This window comes from Cherax quadricarinatus, chromosome 10, assembly GCF_038502225.1.
Source record: "Cherax quadricarinatus isolate ZL_2023a chromosome 10, ASM3850222v1, whole genome shotgun sequence".
In the NCBI taxonomy this organism is placed as follows: Eukaryota; Metazoa; Arthropoda; class Malacostraca; order Decapoda; family Parastacidae; genus Cherax; species Cherax quadricarinatus.
The window spans coordinates 5,364,213-5,385,362 of NC_091301.1; the positions used below are offsets into that span (position 1 = coordinate 5,364,213).

Below are 21,150 nucleotides of genomic sequence, written 5' to 3' on the forward strand. Positions count from 1 at the left end.
CACTGCTTTCTATAAACCTACACACATTAATTATTCACACAGCCATCATGCCAATCAAGACATAGTCACTGGCCTTCATGCCATTGAGGGGCTCTTGATCAGGGAACATGATGTATCCTCTTATGGATTGAATCTTGACTTCCTATTACTACAGGTGCTGTATTACCCACACAGGTTAAGTGCTCCCACATGCATGTATTAATAATAATCTACTTGCACTAAGACTCTGCAGCCTACAATGCTTAAAACAAGAAAACAGCATTGTTACTGGATAATTCAAAAGTCCTTGCTATCCAGAATAGTTAATACAAAAGAAAAGGACAAGCATGACCTAATATTTAGTATAGCATTATGTGAGTAAATTTTTTTTTTTTAACATGTTGGCCATTTCCCACTGAGGCAGGATGACCCAAAAATAAAGAAAAATCCAAAAGAAAAAGAAAAAACTTTTATCATTCAACACTTTCACCATCACTCATACATAAACACTGTCTTTACAGAGGCACTCAGATACGACATCTTAAACGTCCCTCCAAACTGCCAACATCCCAAACCCCTCCTTTAACCCTTTGAGGGTTTCGGGCATACTAGTATGGCTTACGACCCAGGGTTTTTGACGTACTAATACGCCTAAATTCTAGCGCCCTCAAATCTAGTGGGAGAAAGCTGGTAGGCCTACATATGAAAGAATGGGTCTATGTGGTCAGTGTGCACAGTATACGAGCCACAGCCCGGCTGAAACTTTAAAATGTGTGCTGGGAGGCAGTTGAACAGTCTCGGGCCCCTGACACTTATTGTATCCTGCTTTCGTAGTGAGTGATTTTCGTGTGCAAGTTCGGTACTAGTCCCTCAGCAAACAGTGCATATGGGCTTGGCCTCCCTAGTTTTGAAGGTTCTCATTATCCATGAGTCCTTGAAGGTGAGAAAAAAAACGTTGGTGTTTCGCTCTGCAGCAAACAGTGCATAATGAGAAAAAAAACTGACCGTTTTTTTTTGGAATAAAACAGCGACTTTGCACTGTATTTTCGTATGGTATTTATTGTTGTATTCTAGTTTTCTTGGTCTCATTTTATAGAATGGAAGACATATTACAGAAATTGAGATGATTTTGACTGGTTTTACAATGAAAAGTACCTTGAAATTGAGCTCAAAGTAGCAGAAATGTTCGATTTTTACCAAAGTTCAAAAGTAAACAAATCATGCCAAGCGTCCAATACACGTCAACTGGTGAGTCAAATATTCTTTCGCAAGTGCGCCAATATTATTTATACCATTTTTTACACTAATGCAGTAGTCTGTATAACAGTAAATCTTCTATTTTTTTTGTGAGAATAAAAATTCAAAGTGGAAAGCAAACGAATGTAAGAGGGGCATTGAGACATGACTAATGAACAGAGGAAATGTCATTTTAGTGCCAGTAATGTCTATCTTGTTTATTCTAGACCCTATTCGGAAATTGGCATCTTTTGAAATTTGTGTGAAATTGGCAAAATTGCTAAATTCTGACCACTGTACTGGATAGTTAAAATTGGTAAATGGGTGGTTTCTTGCACTCATTCGGTAGAAAAAATGGAGTTCTAGCGAAATATTCATGTTTTTTGTCGACTAGTACAGTGGAACTGGCCGAAAATGGGGCTCAAAGTGGGCAAAATCGCCGATGTGTAAACATCATCGAGACCGCTAACTTTGTGAGAGCATAATTCCGTAAGTTTTCCATCAAATTTCATATTTTTGGTGTCATTATGATCGGGAAAATACTCTCTTATCTTTTCATAAGAATTTTTTTTTTTTTTTTTTAAATTTGGCTGACCCTGAGAACGAGTCTCGGAGGGCCTGTCGACCCTCATAGGGTTAAAGTGCAGGCATTGTACTTTCCATTTCCAGGACTCAAGTCTGACTAACTGGTTTCCCTGAATCCCCTCACAAAATATTACCCTACTCATACTTCAACAGTTAGTCAGGTCCCAAAAACCATTCATCTCCATTCACTCCTATCTAACATGCTCATGCATGCTTGCTGGAAGTTCAAGCCCTTCGCCCACAAAACCTTTACCCCCCTCCCTCCAACCTTTTCGGGGGTGACCCTTAGCCTACCTTCCTTCTACAGATTTATACGCTCTCCAAATCATTCTACTTTGTTCCATTTTCTCTAACTGACCATACCACCTCACCAGCCTCTCTTCAGCCCTCTAATACTTATAGTAACTCCACACCTCTTAATTTCCACACTACGAATTCTCTGCATACTTAAACTACACATTGCCCTTAGACATGACATCTCCATTGCCTCCAGCCGCCTCCTAGATACAGCCTTTACAACCCACTATTCTCTTGTACATTCCTTTCTTTGTCCCCATGGATACGTTCTTTGTCTTCACAGATATCTCAATACACCACTCGCCTTTCTTCCTTCATCAATTCTATGGTGAACCTCATCCTTCATAAACTCATCCGCTGAGAAGTCAACTCCCAAATATCTGAAAACATTCACTTCTTCATACTCCCTCCCTCTAATGTGATATCCAATTTTTCTTTATCTAAATCATTTGATACCCTCATCACCTTACTCTTATCTACATTCACTTTCAACATAACTTTACACACTCAAATTTGTCCCCTAACCTTTGCAACTTTCCAAAAGCACAGTATCATCAGCAAAAAGTAACTGTCAACTCCCATTTTGTATTTGATTCCCCATAATTTAAACCCACCCCTCTCCCCAACACCCTAGCATTTACTTCTTTTACAACCCCATCTATAAATATGTTAAACAACCATGGTGACATTACACATCCTACTTTTACTGGGAAGTAATCTCTCTCCCTCCTACACACCCTAACCTAAGCTTCACTATCCTCAAAAACTCTTTACAGCATTTAGTAACTTACTATTTATTCCATACAGTTGCAACATCTGCCACATTGCTCCACTATCCACTCTATCATATTATTTTTATTATTTTTTTATTATCACACTGGATTCCCACCAAGGCAGGGTGGTCCGAAAAAGAAAAACTTTCACCATCATTCACTCCATCACTGTCTTGCCAGAAGGGTGCTTTACACTACAGTTTTTAAACTGCAACATTAACACCCCTCCTTCAGAGTGCAGGCACTGTACTTCCCATCTCCAGGACTCAAGTCCAGCCTGCCGGTTTCCCTGAACCCCTTCATAAATGTTACTTTGCTCACACTCCAACAGCACGTCATGTATTAAAAACCATTTGTCTCCATTCACTCCTATCAAACACGCTCACGCATGCCTGCTGGAAGTCCAAGCCCCTCGCACACAAAACCTCCTTTACCCCCTCCCTCCAACCTTTCCTAGGCCGACCCCTACCCCGCCTTCCTTCCACTACAGACTGATACACTCTTGAAGTCATTCTGTTTCGCTCCATTCTCTCTACATGTCCGAACCACCTCAACAACCCTTCCTCAGCCCTCTGGACAACAGTTTTGGTAATCCCGCACCTCCTCCTAACTTCCAAACTACGAATTCTCTGCATTATATTCACACCACACATTGCCCTCAGACATGACATCTCCACTGCCTCCAGCCTTCTCCTCGCTGCAACATTCATCACCCATGCTTCACACCCATATAAGAGCGTTGGTAAAACTATACTCTCATACATTCCCCTCTTTGCCTCCATGGACAAAGTTCTTGGTCTTCACAGACTCCTAAGTGCACCACTCACCCTTTTCCCCTCATCAATTCAATGATTCACCTCATCTTTCACAGACCCATCCGCTGACACGTCCACTCCCAAATATCTGAATACATTCACCTCCTCCATACTCTCTCCCTCCAATCTGATATTCAATCTTTCATCACCTAATCTTTTTGTTATCCTCATAACCTTACTCTTTCCTGTATTCACCTTTAATTTTCTTCTTTTGCACACTCTACCAAATTCATCCACCAATCTCTGCAACTTCTCTTCTGAATCTCCCAAGAGCACAGTGTCATCAGCAAAGAGCAGCTGTGACAACTCCCACTTTGTGTGTGTTTCTTTATCTTTTAACTCCACGCCTCTTGCCAAGACCCTCGCATTTACTTCTCTTACAACCCCATCTATAAATATATTAAACAACCACGGTGACATCACACATCCTTGTCTAAGGCCTACTTTTACTGGGAAATAATTTTCCTCTTTCCTACATACTCTAACTTGAGCCTCACTATCCTCGTAAAAACTCTTCACTGCTTTCAGTAACCTACCTCCTACACCATACACCCGCAACATCTGCCACATTGCCCCCCTATCCACCCTGTCATACGCCTTTTCCAAATCCATAAATGCCACAAAGACCTCTTTAGCCTTATTTAAATACTTTTCACTTATATGTTTCACTGTAAACACCTGGTCCACACACCCCCTACCTTTCCTAAAGCCTCCTTGTTCATCTGCTATCCTATTCTCCGTCTTACTCTTAATTCTTTCAATAATAACTACCATACACTTTACCAGGTATACTCAACAGACTTATCCCCCTATAATTTTTGCACTCTCTTTTATCCCCTTTGCCTTTATACAAAGGAACTACGCATGTTCTCTGCCAATCCCTAGGTACCTTACCCTCTTCCATACATTTATTAAATAATTGCACCAACCACTCCAAAACTATATCCCCACCTGCTTTTAACATTTCTATCTTTATCCCATCAATCCCGGCTGCCTTACCCCCTTTCATTTTACCTACTGCCTCACAAACTTCCCCCCCACTCACAACTGGCTCTTCCTCACTCCTACAAGATGTTATTCCTCCTTGCCCTATACACGAAATCACAGCTTCCCTATCTTCATCAACATTTAACAATTCCTCAAAATATTCCCTCCATCTTCCCAATACCTCTAACTCTCCATTTAATAACTCTCCTCTCCTATTTTTAACTGACAAATCCATTTGTTCTCTAGGCTTTCTTAACTTATTAATCTCACTCCAAAACTTTTTCTTATTTTCCACAAAATTTGTTGATAACATCTCACCCACTCTCTCATTTGCTCTCTTTTTACATTGCTTCACCACTCTCTTAACCTCTCTCTTTTTCTCCATATACTCTTCCCTCCTTGCATCACTTCTACTTTGTAAAAACTTCTCATATGCTAACTTTTTCTCCTTTACTACTCTCTTTACATCATCATTCCACCAATCGCTCCTCTTCCCTCCCACACCCACTTTCCTGTAACCACAAACTTCTGCTGAACACTCTAACACTACATTTTTAAACCTACCCCATACCTCTTCGACCCCATTGCCTATGCTCTCATTAGCCCATCTATCCTCCAATAGCTGTTTATATCTTACCCTAACTGCCTCCTCTTTTAGTTTATAAACCTTCACCTCTCTCTTCCCTGATGCTTCTATTCTCCTTGTATCCCATCTACCTTTTACTCTCAGTGTAGCTACAACTAGAAAGTGATCTGATATATCTGTGGCCCCTCTATAAACATGTACATCCTGAAGTCTACTCAACAGTTTTTTATCTACCAATACATAATCCAACAAACTGTCATTTTGCCCTACATCATATCTTGTATACTTATTTATCCTCTTTTTCTTAAAATATGTATTACCTATAACTAAACCCCTTTCTATACAAAGTTCAATCAAAGGGCTCCCATTATCATTTACACCTGGCACCCCAAACTTACCTACCACACCCTCTCTAAAAGTTTCTCCTACTTTAGCATTCAGGTCCCCTACCACAATTACTCTCTCACTTGGTTCAAAGGCTCCTATACATTCACTTAACATCTCCCAAAATCTCTCTCTCTCCTCTACATTCCTCTCTTCTCCAGGTGCATACACGCTTATTATGACCCACTTCTCGCATCCAACCTCTACTTTAATCCACATAATTCTTGAATTTACACATTCATATTCTCTTTTCTCCTTCCATAACTGATCCTTCAACATTACTGCTACCCCTTCCTTTGCTCTAACTCTCTCAGATACTCCAGATTTAATCCCATTTATTTCCCCCCACTGAAACTCCCCTACCCCCTTCAGCTTTGTTTCGCTTAGGGCCAGGACATCCAACTTCTTTTCATTCATAACATCAGCAATCATCTGTTTCTTGTCATCCGCACTACATCCACGCACATTCAAGCATCCCAGTTTTATAAAGTTTTTCTTCTTCTCTTTTTTAGTAAATGTCTACAGGAGAAGGGGTTACTAGCCCATTGCTCTATCATATGCCTTTTCTAAATCCATAAATGCAATGAAAACTTCCCTACCTCTATCTAAATATTGTTCACATACATGCTTCAATTTAAACACCTGATCTACACACCCCTACCCATTCTAAAGCTTCCTTGCTCATCTGCAATCCTGCTCTCTGTCTTACCTCTAATTCTTTCAATAATAACCCAACCATACACTTTACCTGGTAAATGCAAATGTAAATGCAAAGTCAAAATAAAAAATCTGATTACAAGATGTTAATTACTTACCTTAAAAATGTGTGCCTGAAAAAGTAATGCCTGCTCAGAACAACTGTACAAACTACACAGTAGGAGCACTGCCTGCTTACATGCATCTCTTTTATTTTATCGGCCTTTCACCTGTGTATTCAGCATTTTAGTAGTGAACTAGCTCACTGTGTTTGATAAAGTATATTACACTAAACTGTTTTAAAAAGTAATTATTAATAAGGAGAGTAGAAGGCCTTACACAAATGATGACTGGGTGATTCTCCTTTCTCCAGTGTGCTAAGTGATGGTCTTCAATATTTTTCACTGTCCCACATTTCACATTTGAAGAAAGGCATAACTCTGTAAACAAAAGAATATAATTATTATTACTAGGTATCATGCTATAGTATATCAGTAGATAGCAACTAACCAGGAAGGTACTGCGACTGTTGGTGAAATATAAAAATTTGTTAAATGTTCTGCATTCAGGCAAGATTGCTAAGTTTTTTTTGTCTTATGAGTATTAAGTTGCAGTAGTAGTAACTACTCTCAAATGGCAATTAAACTGTCTGAAACATGGAACAGTTACTGTTTTCTTAGCCAGCAATACAGAAAAAAAAAAGTAAATTCTGAAGTAGGGTTGTGGGAATTTACATTATACAAATAAAAATGTACTCTAAACAAGTGATTAGAGCATTAACCTTGAGTTTCAAATGACTTTGGTTCTCAATGTTACTTGAAATATTTTGCCAAATATCTTTAATATCTTACCTAATGGTAAGTGGTAATGCTGAACATAATACAGCAGCTCCTGAGATCCACCACTGCTTGGATGAATAAATGTACCATGACCTATGCGATCCACAAGGCCAGTTCTCAACACAGCCAAAGTTTCTGCTTCATTTGGTATCTGAGGAATGAAAGTAGTATGTCAAGAATTAATACATTGATAGACTTTTTTTTTTTTTTAGCAAGTCAGCTGTCTCCTACCGAGGCAGGGGACCCAAAGAGAAAGAAAATCCCCAAAAAGAATATACTTTCATCATTCAACACTTTCACCTCACTTACACATAATCACTGTTTTTGCAGAGGTGCTCAGAATACAACAGTTTAGAAGTCTCTTTCTTTCTTTCAACACACCGGCCGTATCCCACCGAGGCGGGGTGGCCCAAAAGGAAAAACGAAAGCTTCTTCTTTTACATTTAGTAATATATACAGGAGAAGGGGTTACTAGCCCCTTGCTCCCGGCTTACGAAGGAAGAATTCTGTTCCACTTCCTCATGGAGAGAACAGGAAATAAACAAGAACAAGAACTAGTAAGAAAATAGAAGAAAACCCAGAGGGGTGTGTACATATATATATGCTTGTACATGTATGTGTAGTGTGACCTAAGTGTAAGAAGAAGTAGCAAGACGTACCTGAAATCTTGCATGTTTACGAGACAGAAAAATGGACACCAGCAATCCTACCATCATGTAAAACAATTACAGGCTATCATTTTACACTCATTTGGCAGGACGGGAGTACCTCCCTGGGTGGTTGCTGTCTACCAACCTGCTACCTAGGAGTTTAGAAGTCTATACGTATAAAGATACACAACATATCCCTCCAAACTGCCAATATACCAAACTCCTCCTTTTAAGTGCAGGCACTATACTTTCCATTCCAACTTTGATGGCAATTTTCCTAACTATAACCCTCAATTATATTAATGGGGAAGCACTAAACTCATAGGGGTTACACAGTGCTTAGGTAATGGGAGGGAATCAGGAATGATCCAAGAAAGAGGAGAGTAGCTCTAATTCCTTGGATATAAGAGGCCTTCATTAGTATCAAGGCACTCCTTAAAACTCGCACAGAATTAGAGACAAAAATTGAACAAAAGATATGCATCAATCAGTAAAAATGACTTCTTCCCTCTTTATACAAAAATTATCAACCAAGCCAATGACTTTTAACATAAAATTTGTCTACTGTTATTGTACTTTTAAATATCATTTATTCACTCTTCATACCTCTGCCAAGTGAATGGCCAATTTGAGACCACATTTCTTGGCTTCTTCTAAGACAGGGATGTAGTTTGTTAAATTCCCACATGCTGGATTGCCACTGACATCCAAACCACATATCAGGTTCTTGTATATCTCCTGGAAAGATTACTAGTAATAATTTATACATGTCATTCAAAACTGAAAGCACTTTGTTTTAATAAATACTATAATAAAAGTTCCAGTAGCTATCAAATGTAAAAGTATACAGTTGCTGAGAAAACTTTAATAATTACAGAATAAATAATAGGAAAATGAAATACAGTAGTTCAACTGTAGAACAGAACCTTCTCTGTCAAAGCCCACAATGATTGATGATCAAGAGCCTGCTACGGTGCTCCTGTTCCACCTAATGTGTAGTGGCCTTGAGAAGCCACTATATTTAAAAAAAATTTTTAGGCCAATAAGTGATTCTTCATTCAACCCAGTTGATTAACCAGTTCGTTAACATCCCACAGTATATGAACCATTGGAGAATATGTCGCAGTATATTGTAGAATTACACATTATTATGCCAAGACATCAACTAAGAATCTTAAATTTACTTCTATTCAACTTGCTTTTTCATCTAATTCTCTAACCAGTGAGTTGAAATTGAACAGCACTGTACTTGAAAAATTCTGAGCTCCAAAATCTTTCAGTTTATACAGGATTTTATATTTTAACACACTGGCTGTCTTCCACCGAGGCATGGTGACCCGAAAAACAAGAAATCAAAAGTTTTTCTCATTTTTACATGTAGTAATTTGTTCAGAATTTTTTTTTACAGTATTATGGAATTTTATATTTTAGAGACAATTTAGCTAACATATATACCCATGGTATCATACAATCCAGTAAGTCTGGCTGTAGAACCCAATTTTACAAACATTCGAGAAAAAATGTTTGAAGTATCTCCACCATATTTCCTTACTTACCCCACAAAGAGGAAGGATTGAGACAGTTGACATGAGGTCATCTGGCAAGTTCTACTTTTGCTTGATAAATATCATAAAAAAAAAAACCAGCCATGATATCTGACTACAACATGCCATATTTCCATTAAGTCTACCTGTAGAACCTGATTTTTACATAAAGATCTTTGTAATGTATCTGACTCATTCCTACTCTTCCCTACACAAGCAATGGTTTACATCATGGATAATTAGAAGTTCTACAAGTTTAGTGAACACTGCTTATTTTGACTATGATTGATAATCTTTTTTTTTTTTTTAACAAGTCAGCCATCTCCCACTTAGGCAGGGTGACCCAAAAAGAAAGAAAATCCCCAAAAAGAAAATACTTTCATCATCATTCAACACTTTCACCTCACTCACACATAATCACTGTTTTTGCAGAGGTGCTTAGAATACAACAGCTTAGAAGCATATACGTATAAAGATACACAACATATCCCTCCAAACTGCCAATATCCCAAATCCCTCGTTTAAAGTGCAGGCAATGTACTTCCCATTTCCAGGACTCAAGTCCGGCTATATAAAAATAACCGGTTTCCCTGAATCCCTTCAATAATATTACCCTACTCACACTCCAACAGCTCGTCAGGCCCCAAATACCATTCGTCTCCATTCACTCCTATCTAACACACTCACGCATGCTTGCTGGAAGTCCAAGCCCCTCGCCCACAAAACCTCCGTTACCCTCTCTCTCCAACTTTTTCGAGGACGACCCCTACCCCACCTTCCTTCCCCTACAGATTTATACGCTCTCCATGTCATTCTACTTTGATCCATTCTCTCTAAATGACCAAACCACCTCAGCAACCCCTCTTCAGCCCTCTAACTAATGCTTTTATTAACTCCACACCTTCTAATTTCCACACTCTGAATTTTTTGTATAATATTTACAACACACATTGCCCTTAGACAGGCTATCTCCACTGCCTCCAACTCCCCACTGCAGCATTTACAACCCAAGCTTCACACCCATATAAGAGTGTTGGTACCACTATACTTTCATATATTCCCTTCTTCGTCAATATAGATAACGTTTTTTGTCTCCACATGTACCTCAACACACCACTCACCTTTCCTTCATCAGTTCTATGATTAACCTCATCCTTCATAAATTCATCTGCTGACACGTCAGCCCCCAAATATCTGAAAACATTCACTTCTTCCATACTACTCCTCTCCAGGTTGATATACAATTTTTCTTTATCTAAATCATTTGATACCCTCATCACCTAACTCTTTTCTATGTTCACTTTCAACTTTCTACCTTTACATACTCTCCCAAACTCGTCCACTAACCTTTGCAATTTTTCTTTAGAATCTCCAATAAGCGCAGTATCATCAGCTAAAAGTAACTGTGTCAATTCCCATTTTGTATTTGATTCCCCATAGTTTAATCCCACCCCTCTCCCAAACACCCTAGCATTTGCTTCTTTTACAACCCCATCTATAAATATATTAAACAACCATGGTGACATTACACATCCCTGTCTAAGACCTACTTTTATTGGGAAGTAGTCTCCCTCTCTTCTACACACCCTAACCTGAGCCTCACTATTGTCATAAAAACTCTTTACAGCATTTAGTAACTTACCACCTATTCCATATACTTGCAACATCTGCCACATTGCTCCCCTATCCACTCTATCATATGCCTTTTCTAAATCCATAAATGCAATGAAAACTTCCCTACCTTTATCTAAATACTGTTCACATATATGCTTCATTGTAAACACTTAGTCCCTGCTTTGTCTCTGTAGATGCCTTCCTCTCCCACTACATTTCAAAATGCTCCAAACTTCAGAACACTCGTGACCTAACCTGATTCCTCCTTTTTTCTTCTTCCTCTTTTCTTTTTCTCCTTTGGGTTGTCTTTCTTCTGCCCTGTGTATTTGTTCCTTCTTTATTTGTTTCCCCCCCCCCCTTGGCATTCTTGCTCTTACCCTCTGTGGGCACTAGCTCCCTTGCAGTGCTCCTCTTTCTTAGTATTTGACTGGCCCCTCCTACTCCTACTACCTCCCCACTACTACTTCCTTCCACCTCCACTACTACCACTGCCACTACTACTACTACTACCACCACCACCACCACCTCCTGCTTATATATACCCATCCTGCTCTCCTTCTCGTTAGTGTGACTTTGTAAATGGTCCAAGTCGGACCGAAACGTCGTCGTAAGTTCCTGTCTTCTATGTGCGGGTTATTTGTGTATCGTTCCAGTCATGGTATTGTGCCTTTTTTTTGCTATTTAGTTGCTTATATCTCACCTGAACTTCCTTCTCCCTTAGTTTATACACTTTCACCTCTTGAAAGTGTAAAACTTCTTGTTGCCATTTTCCTCTTGTCCCATCTACCTCTTACTCTAACTGTAGCTACAACTAAATAATGATCCGATATATCAGTTGCCCCTCTATAAACATGTACATCCTGGAGCCTACCCATCAACCTTTTATCCACCAATACATAATCTAACAAACTACTTTCATTACGTGCTATATCATACCTTGTATATTTATTTATCCTCTTTTTCATAAAATATGTATTACTTATTACCAAACCTCTTTCTACACATAGCTCAATTAAAGGCTCCCCACTTTCATTTACCTCTGACACCCCAAATTTACCTACTACTCCCTCCACAACATTTTTACCCACTTTAGCACTGAAATCCCCAACCACAAGTAGTCTCACACTTGGTTCAAAACTCCCCACGCATTCACTCAACATTTCCCAAAATCTCTCTCTCTCTCTTCTCCAGGTAGGTTGGTAGACAGCAACCACCCAGGGAGGTACTACCATTCTGCCAAGTGAGTGTAAAACAAAAGCCTGTTATTGTTTTACATGATGGTAGAATTGCTGGTGTCTTTTGTTTGTCTCATAAATATGCAAGATTACAGGTAAGTCTTGCTACTTCTACTAACACTTAGGTCACACTACACATACATGTACATGTTTATTTATGCAAATTTGTCTGAGTTTTCTTTGATTTTATCTTAACATTTCTTGTTCTTATTACTTTTCCTTTTATATCCATGGGGAAGTGGAATAAGAATCTTTCTTCCGTAAGCCATGCGTGTTGTAAAAGTCAACTAATATGCTGGGAACAATGGACTAGTAACCCCTTTTCCTATAATGATTACTAAAAAGAATAAGAAGAAGAAAATTGTCAAAAAATCTGTTTCATATATGTACTAAATAGTTCTTGAACTGTGAGTGTAAATCGAAAGGCTGTAATTGTTTTACATGATGGTAGGATTGCTGGTGTCTTTTTTGTCTCATAAACATGCAAGATTTCAGGTATGTCTTGCTACTTCTTCTTACACTTAGGTCACACTACACACCTGGAGTATACCTGGAGTGTTCTGGGGGTCAACACCTCCGTGGCTCGGTCTGTGACCAGGACTCATGGAGGATCTGGCCTGATCAACCAGGCTGTTACTGCTGGCAGCATGTACTCCAACATATGAACCACAGCCCGGCTGGTCAGGTACTGACTTTAGGTGTCTGTCCAGTGCCTGCTTGAAGACAGCCAGGGGTCTACTGGTAATCCCCCTGATGTATGCTTATTGTGTTGTCTCTTTATAGTGCTAGTGGCACCCCTGCTTTTCATTGGGGGGGGTTGTTGCACCATCTGCCGAGTCTTTTGCTTTCATAGGGAGTGATTTTCATGTGCAAGTTGGTACTAGCCCATCTAGGATTTTCCAGGTATTTATTTTTTTATTAACATTGGCCAATTCCCACCAAGGCAGGGTGGCCCGAAAAAGAAAAACGTTCATCATAATTCACGCCATCATTGTCTTGCCAGAGGGGTGCTTTACACTACTGTTATAAACCTGCAACATTTACTGCAACATGTATCTCTCATTTCTGCGTTTTAGGGAGTACAGGTTTAGGAACTTCAAGCGTTCCCAGTAACTGAGGTGTTTTATCGCAGTTATGCATGCAGTGAAAGTTCGCTGTACATTTACTAGGTCAGCAGTTTTGCCTGTCTTGAAAGGTGCTGTTAGTGTGCAGCAATATTCCAGCCTAGATAGAACAAGCAACCTGAAGAGTGTCATCATGGGCTTGGCATCACTGGTATTGAAGGTTCTCATTATCCATCCTGTCATTTTTCTAGCAGATACACTCCAACGTGCTGTTGGAGTGTGAGCAAAGTAACATTTATGAAGGGATTCAGGGAAACCGGCAGGCCAGACTTGAGTCCTGGAGATGGGAAGTACAGTGCCTGCACTCTGAAGGAGGGGTGTTAATGCTGCAGTTTAAAAACTGTAGTGTAAAGCACCCTTCTGGCAAGACAGTGATGGAGTGAATGATGGTGAAAGTTTTTCTTTTTTGGGCCACCCTGCCTTGGTGGGAATCGGCCAGCGTGTTAATAAAAAAAAATAAAAAAAATAATAAAATAAAACAATTGATACAATGTTATGGTCCTTGAAGGTGAGATCATGTACAAGCATATATATGTATACACCCCTCAGGGTTTTCTTGTATTTTGTTACTAGTTCTTGTTCTTGTTTATTTCCTTTTATCTCCATGGGGAAGTGGAACAGAATTCTTCCTCTGTAAGCCATGCATCTTGTAAGAGGCGATTAAAATGCCGGGAGGAAGGGGCTAGTAACCCTTTCTCCTGTATATATTACTAAATGTAAAAGAAGAAATTTTCGTTTTTCCTTTTGGGCCACCCTGCCTCGGTGGGATACAGTCGGTGTGTTGAAATTAAGATGTTCTTGAGCTGAAGTCTCTTGATCTGGAATGGTTGTCCTTTCCTCTTGGTATATTCATATACTTGCCTTAAAAATAAGATACAAATTAGATACAATAACTATTCAAAATAAAAAATGAGAATCCCCCATGATTTACAGGTAATCTTGACAAGTCACATATTACATACATGAGTTTTGTATTCTTTAGCTAGCTGCAGGGTATTCCAAGCATCATCAATGCCACGTGAACGGTCAATGGACAACAGCAATCGCACAGTAATGCAATTGGTTTTCATTTCCTGTCTGTAAGTAAAATATTCAAGAAAAATTAAAATTGTATCAACATATTTAGCAAATATACAGTGGACCCCCGACATTCGATGGCATCGACATTCGATAAATCCGACATTCGATGCATTTTAACGTGAAAAATTTCGCCTCGACATTCGATACAATTCGTACGAGACATGTCCACGTGTGGCCTGAACTGCCCCGTGTGCGCCAGTGTTTACAAGCCAGCCAGTGTGCGCGCATCTAAGGATACATTCGGTACATTCCATATTATCCATATTATCACTGTTTTTGGTGCTTGTTTCTGCAAAATAAGTAACCATGGGCCCCAAGAAAGCTTCTAGTGCCAACCCTTCGAGAAAAAAAGTGCTAATGACTACTGAAATGAAGAAAGAGATAATTGCAAAGTATGAAAGTGGAGTGCGTGTGTCGGAGTGCATGATGATTTGATAAAGAAATTGCCTGTAACTAGTGGTGATGTGAGTGAATTTAAGGCCAGCAAAGGTCGGTTTGAAAGATTTAAGAATCGTAATGGCATACACAGTGTGGTATGGCATGGTGAGGCTGCCAGTTCAAGTCCTAATGGAAGGGGATTCCCCTTCTAAACACTAACACCATCCACACACTCCCCTCCTCCCATCCCATCAATCATCACCAGATCTTCATTAAAGGTAAGTGTCAATTATTCTATTGTTATTAATCTATTGTTACTGTTATTGTAATTATTCTATTGCATTAATCTTAATATTTCAAGTGGTAAAATTTTTTTTTTCATACTTTTGGGTGTCTTGCATGGATTAATTTGATTTCCATTATTTCTTATGAGGAAAATTAATTCGACTTTCGATATTTTCGACATTCGATGAGCTCTCAGGAACGGATTAATATCGAATGTCGGGGGTCCACTGTACTCAGTACCCACGATATACTGTACTATTAAAATGGTAAAATCTTTTAATTTTACCTGAGAAACATTGCACACAGTGGGTAATTTTAATTTTAATATACCAGTATCTCCCATAGCTGCATCATTTTAATCTTAATTCAATACATCATGATCAATCTATTCTTAAGTTCCATAATATCCTGGATAATGTAAGATAATTTAATGTACATGATACATATGAGCTTACATTCAAGCACTGAAAACTGATCACACAGACCCATTTTATGACGAATTAATCACAAGGCATTTGATCTCAGACACTAAAGATAGGGCAGTTATACTGCACCTCAGTGTATATATGTAATAGCACCGAGACTGAGGGGGCAGTGTGTAGTGAGGTATGCATGTACAGTACCATACTGAGCAGAAAATTCCATTTGACGTCTGCTGAAAATTTTATGGAGTTGAAGACCTAACAAAGAAAATGATACAGTATTCTGGAAACTGCTAACACATGCTACAAGGAAAATTTTTTACAGGAGGATCCATATTTTGAAATACTTATGGGAGGTCACCCTACCTCAGTGGGAGAGGATCAATGTTAAATAAATAGGCATCCTTTCCTAATGGGGATGTCTAATAACAACACATTATGATTCACAACTAATCCACAATTTGGAAAGACAATTAGTATGCTGTATCAGTCTGACCTGGGCCAATATTACAGTAAGTTGCAATTAATTAACAGATGTAACAGATATGATAATAGTCCAGGATGGACCAAAATGTTGTCTAAAGTTTCCTTTCCAAATTGCGAGCTAGATGTGAACTGTTCCACCCAAACATTATACTGTATTATTATTTTTTTTTTAACACGTCGGCCATTTCCCACTGAGGCAGGGTGACCCAAAAAGAAAGAAAAACCAAAAAAGAAAGAAAAAACTTTCATCATTCAACACTTTCACCATCGCTCATACATAATCACTATCTTTGCAGAGGCACTCAGATACGATAGTTTAGATGATTTTTATTATTCTTCCAAACTGCCAATATCCCAAAACCCCTCCTTTAACCCTTTGACTGTTTCAGTCGTATATATACGTCTTACTAGCCACCATTTTTAACGTATATATACTCAAAAATTCTAGCGGCTTCAAATCAAGCAGGAGAAAGCTGGTAGGCCCACATGTGAGAGAATGTTACTGTATTTACCTGGAGAGAGTTCCGGGGGTCAACGCCCCCTCGGCCCGGTCTGTGACCAGGCCTCATGGTGTATCAGGGCCTGATCAACCAGGCTGTTACTGCTGGCTGCATGCAATCCAACGTGCGAGCCACAGCCTGGCTGGTCAGGTACCGACTTTAGGTGCTTGTCCAGTGCCTGCTTGAAGACAGCCTGGGGTCTATTGGTAATCCCCCTTATGTATGCTGGGAGGCAGTTGAACAGTCTTGGGCCCCTGACACTTATTGTGTTGTCTCTTAACGTGCTAGTGATACCCCTGCTTTTCATTGGGAGAATGTTGCATCGTCTGCCTAGTCTTTTGCTTTCATTAGTTAGTTAGTTTAATGTTTATTATGCACCCCATACCCATCCTGTGGGCGGTAGTTAAAAGATTACAGAGGTACATAATGGGTCCAGGGACTGGACCCCAAAGTTAAGTTAGCTGAACTAGTTACAAAGGTAATGAACTCCAGGTAGATCTGGTCTCGTAGAGAGTGATTTTTGTGTGCAAGTTTGGTACTAGTCCCTCTAGGATTTGCCAGGTGTATATAATCATGTATCTCTCCCGCCTGCATTCCAGGGAGTACAGGTTCAGGAACTTCAAGCACTCCCAGTAATTGAGGTGTTTTATCTCCGTTATGCATGCCGTGAAGGTTCTCTGTACATTTTCTAGGTCAGCAATTTCACCTGCCTTGAAAGGTGCTGTTAGTGTGCAGCAATATTCCAGCCTAGATAAAACAAGTGACCTGAAGAGTGTCATCATGGGCTTGGCATCCGTAGTTTTGAAGGTTCTCATTATCCATTCTGTCGATTTTCTAGCAGATGCGACTGATACAATGTTATGGTCCTTGAAGGCGAAATCCTCTGACACGATCACTCCCAGGTCTCTGACGTTAGTTTTTCACTCTACTGTGTGGCTGGAATTTGTTTTATACTCTGATGAAGCTTAAATTTCCTCATGTTCATCGTATCGGAGTAATTGAAATTTCTCATCGTTGAACTTCATATTGTTTTCTGCAGCCCATTGAAAGATTTGGCTGATGTCTGCCTGGAGCCTTGCAGTGTCTGCAATGGAAGACACTATCATGCAGATTCGGGTGTCATCTGCAAAGGAAGACACGGTGCTGTGGCTGACATCCTTGTCTATGTCAGATATGAGGATGAGAAACAAGATGGGAGCGAGTACTGAGCCTTGCGGAACAGAGCTTTTCACTGTAGCCGCCTCAGACTTTACTCTGTTGACTACTCTTTGTGTTCTGTTTGTGAGGAAATTATAGATCCATGTACCAACTTTTCCTGGTCAGTGTGCACCATATAAAAAAATATCCTGCAGCACACATTGTATAATGAGAAAAAAAAAAACTGTGTTTTTGGATTAAAATGCCAACTTTGTGGTGTATTTTCATATAGTATTTATGGCTGTAGTCTCATTTGATAGAATGGAAAACATATTATAAAAATAGAGGTGATTTTGATTGGTTTTACCATGAAAAGAACCTTGAAATTTAGCTCAAAGTAGGGGAAATGTTTGATTTTTGCCGATGTTCAAAAGTAAACAAAAGATGTCATTGTCCAATAAATGTCCAACTAGCCATTCTAATATGCAGTCATGTATGGGTTGACATTATTTATACAATTATTACAATATTGCAGAAGTCTGCATAACAGTAAATCTTCTATTTTTTGTTTGAATAAAAATTCAAAATAGAAAGCAAGAGTAATATCAGAGGGGCCTGGAGACGTGACTGATGAACAAAGAAAATTTTATTTTATTCTGGACCCTAATTTGAAAATGGCACATTTTTTAATTTGTGTGAAATTGGCCAAATTGCAAATTTCTGACCATGTTATTGGGTAGTTGAAATTGGTAAATGGGCAGTTTATTGTACTCAGTCGATAGAACAAATGGAGCTCTAAAGAAATAGCTATGAGTTTGGTCAACTGGAACAATGGAATTAGCCGAAAATAGGGCTCAAAGTGGGCGAAATCACCAATTTGTAAATATCGCCGAGGTTGCTAACTTCGTGAGAGGATAATTCCACAAGTTTTCCATCAAATTTCGTTCTTTTGGTGTCATTACCATCGGGAAAAGATTCTCTATGATTTCACGAGAAAAAATAACTTTTTTTTTTTTTCAAAAATTTTTTGACACAAGGAGACACCTCAGGATTTGGGGTTGCAACAGTCAGAGGGTTAAAGTGCAAGCACTGTACATACTTCCCATTTCCAGGACTCAAGTCCGGAGAGTGCTAGTGCTAAATTCATAGGGGTCAGCAAGCCCCTAGGAAATGGGTGGTAATCAGATCTGACTTAAGAAAGGGTTAGATAGTTCTAATTCCCCTAGGTAGTAGGGTGGTAGACAGGAAACACCCAGAGAGGTACTACCTTCCTGCCAAATGAGTGTAAAATGGAAACCTGTAATTGTTTCGAGAGTAGTAATTGTTTCAGAGAGTAGATATACTCTCGAAATTCTTCAAAGATATGGTAGGACTGCTGGTGTCTTTTTTGTCTCATAAACATGCAAGGTTTCAGGTATGTCTTGCTACTTCTATTTACACTTGGGTCACACTACACGTGTGTGTCTTCTTTTAACGCACCAGCCATATCCAAAAGTAGTGGGGTGGCCCAAAAAGAAAAACAAATGTTTCTCCTTTTAAATTTAGTAATATGTACAGGAGAAGGGGTTACCAGTCCCTTGCACCTGGCATTTTAGTCCCTTCTTACGACATGCATGGCTTACAGAGGAAGAATTCTGTTCCACTTCCCCATGGAGATAAGCAGAAATAAACAAGAACAAGTACTCAAAAGAAAATATAAGAAAACCTAGAGGGGTGTGTATATACATTATATGCTTGCACAACACATGCATGTACAAGCATATATATACACACCCCTCTGGGTTTTCTTCTATTTTTCTTACTAGTTCTTGTCCTTGTTTATTTCCTCTTATCTCCATGGGGAAGTGGAACAGAATTCTTCCTCCATAAGCCATGTGTGTCATAAGAGGCGACTACAATGCCGGAAGCAAGGGGCTAGTAACCCCTTCTCCTGTATATACAGTGGAACTTCTACTTATGAGTGCATCCACGTACGAGTTTTTCCAGATACGAGCAGTTGCTCGGTCGATTTTTTGCTTCCAGACACGAGTGAAATTTCCATATGTGAGTGGGTCTCAAGGGAGATTCCTTGATGCTGGTGAGGGGCTCTTGCTCTTGATTTAGGGAATTGGATCTCAGTTGTTTGTTGGACTATCTTATTGAAACTTGGGCAATGTATGATGGAAAGATGCTTCTTAGCGTACACCAAAAATGAAAGAAATTGGACCATAAATAACGGAGTTCACTTCTCAGCTATTAGCTTCCCCTTAGTGGCGTATTTTCGTATGGCTTTTATGGTTGTATTCTCGTTTTTTTTGTCTCATTTGATAGAATGGAAGATATACTACAGAAATAGATATGAGTTTGATTGGTTTCAAGATGAAAAGTACCTTGAAATTGAGCTCAAAGTAGCAGAAATGTTCAATTCATTGGCGATGTTCAAGAGTAAACAAATGACATCACCATCCAATACCTGTCCGATTGGCACTGCCCCTCAACCTTCACATATTGGAAAGTTCTTCAACACGCTAGCAAAAGTGGGAGCAGACATCATGAGGTAGCAGTGGCAGACAACATGAAGCAGCAGTGGCAGACAACATGAAGCAGCAGTGACAGACAACATGAAGCAGCAGTGGCATACATGAAGCAGCAGTGGCAGACATCATGAAGCAGCAGTGGCAGACATCATGAGGTAGCAGTGGCAGACAACATGAAGCAGCAGTGGCAAAGAGTAGCATTAAGAGTGTAGCAATTAAGTGTAGCATTATCTACTACACGAGGGTCATTAAGACTATCTACAATACGAGGGTCATTACTAGGAATAAGGTAAAATTACACGTGTGTTAGCTAAAAAAATAAAAAATCATTCCCCTCCCTTTCTGTAGCTACCTTCATCAGACACCTTTTGGCACTCTTCTTGAACTGGTCCAGTCACAGCATGTTCAAGAAGAGTGCCAAAAGGTGTCTGATGAATGTAGCTACAGAAAGGGAGGGGAATGATTTTTTATTTTTTTTTAGCTAACACAAGTGTAATTTTACCTTAATCCTAGTAATGACCCTTGTAATATAGTCTTAATGACCCTCGTGTAGTAGATAGTCTTTTTATTATGAGAATAAGATGTTATTTCCATTATAGAATAATAATAAGATATTATAATCTTTATATTATAATAATAAGGTAAAAGGACCCCAATGGAAATAAGTCACTCTGTCTGACTTTTTTGGGTTATCCTAGGTTCTTTACACATATGCTGCTATGTATGATAATCTATGTAACTGTATTGTGTACACCTGAATAAACTCACTTAAGAGTGTAGCAATTAAGTGTAGCATTAAGAGTGTAGCTCTTATAAGTCACTCTGTCTGACTTTTTGGGTTATTCTAGGTTCTCTACACATGTAGTAAGGAGCAGGAATGGCCACTGTGGTGGCCCTATAAACCCCAACAACAATGGCTGCTGTCACCACCACTAGCCACATACGTAATGACGTATTTTATTCATTCTAATGTATATATTATGTTTCTTTGTTATTAATATT

The 21,150-nt window shown here is 39.2% G+C and overlaps 1 protein-coding gene across 2 annotated transcripts in view; it reads right to left on the reverse strand.

Moving 5' to 3' along the window:
• Positions 1-21,150, reverse strand: part of Ada (adenosine deaminase-like protein) — a 32,918-nt gene that overhangs the window by 3,560 nt on the left and 8,208 nt on the right. For both annotated transcript variants that reach the window (XM_070083557.1, XM_070083556.1), the window contains 4 exons: positions 14,307-14,421; positions 8,434-8,565; positions 7,190-7,328; positions 6,678-6,778 (listed from right to left, as the gene is read on the reverse strand). In XM_070083557.1, the coding sequence (XP_069939658.1) occupies positions 6,678-6,778; positions 7,190-7,328; positions 8,434-8,565; positions 14,307-14,421 (487 nt within the window). The remainder of the gene's footprint in view (positions 1-6,677; positions 6,779-7,189; positions 7,329-8,433; positions 8,566-14,306; positions 14,422-21,150) is intronic.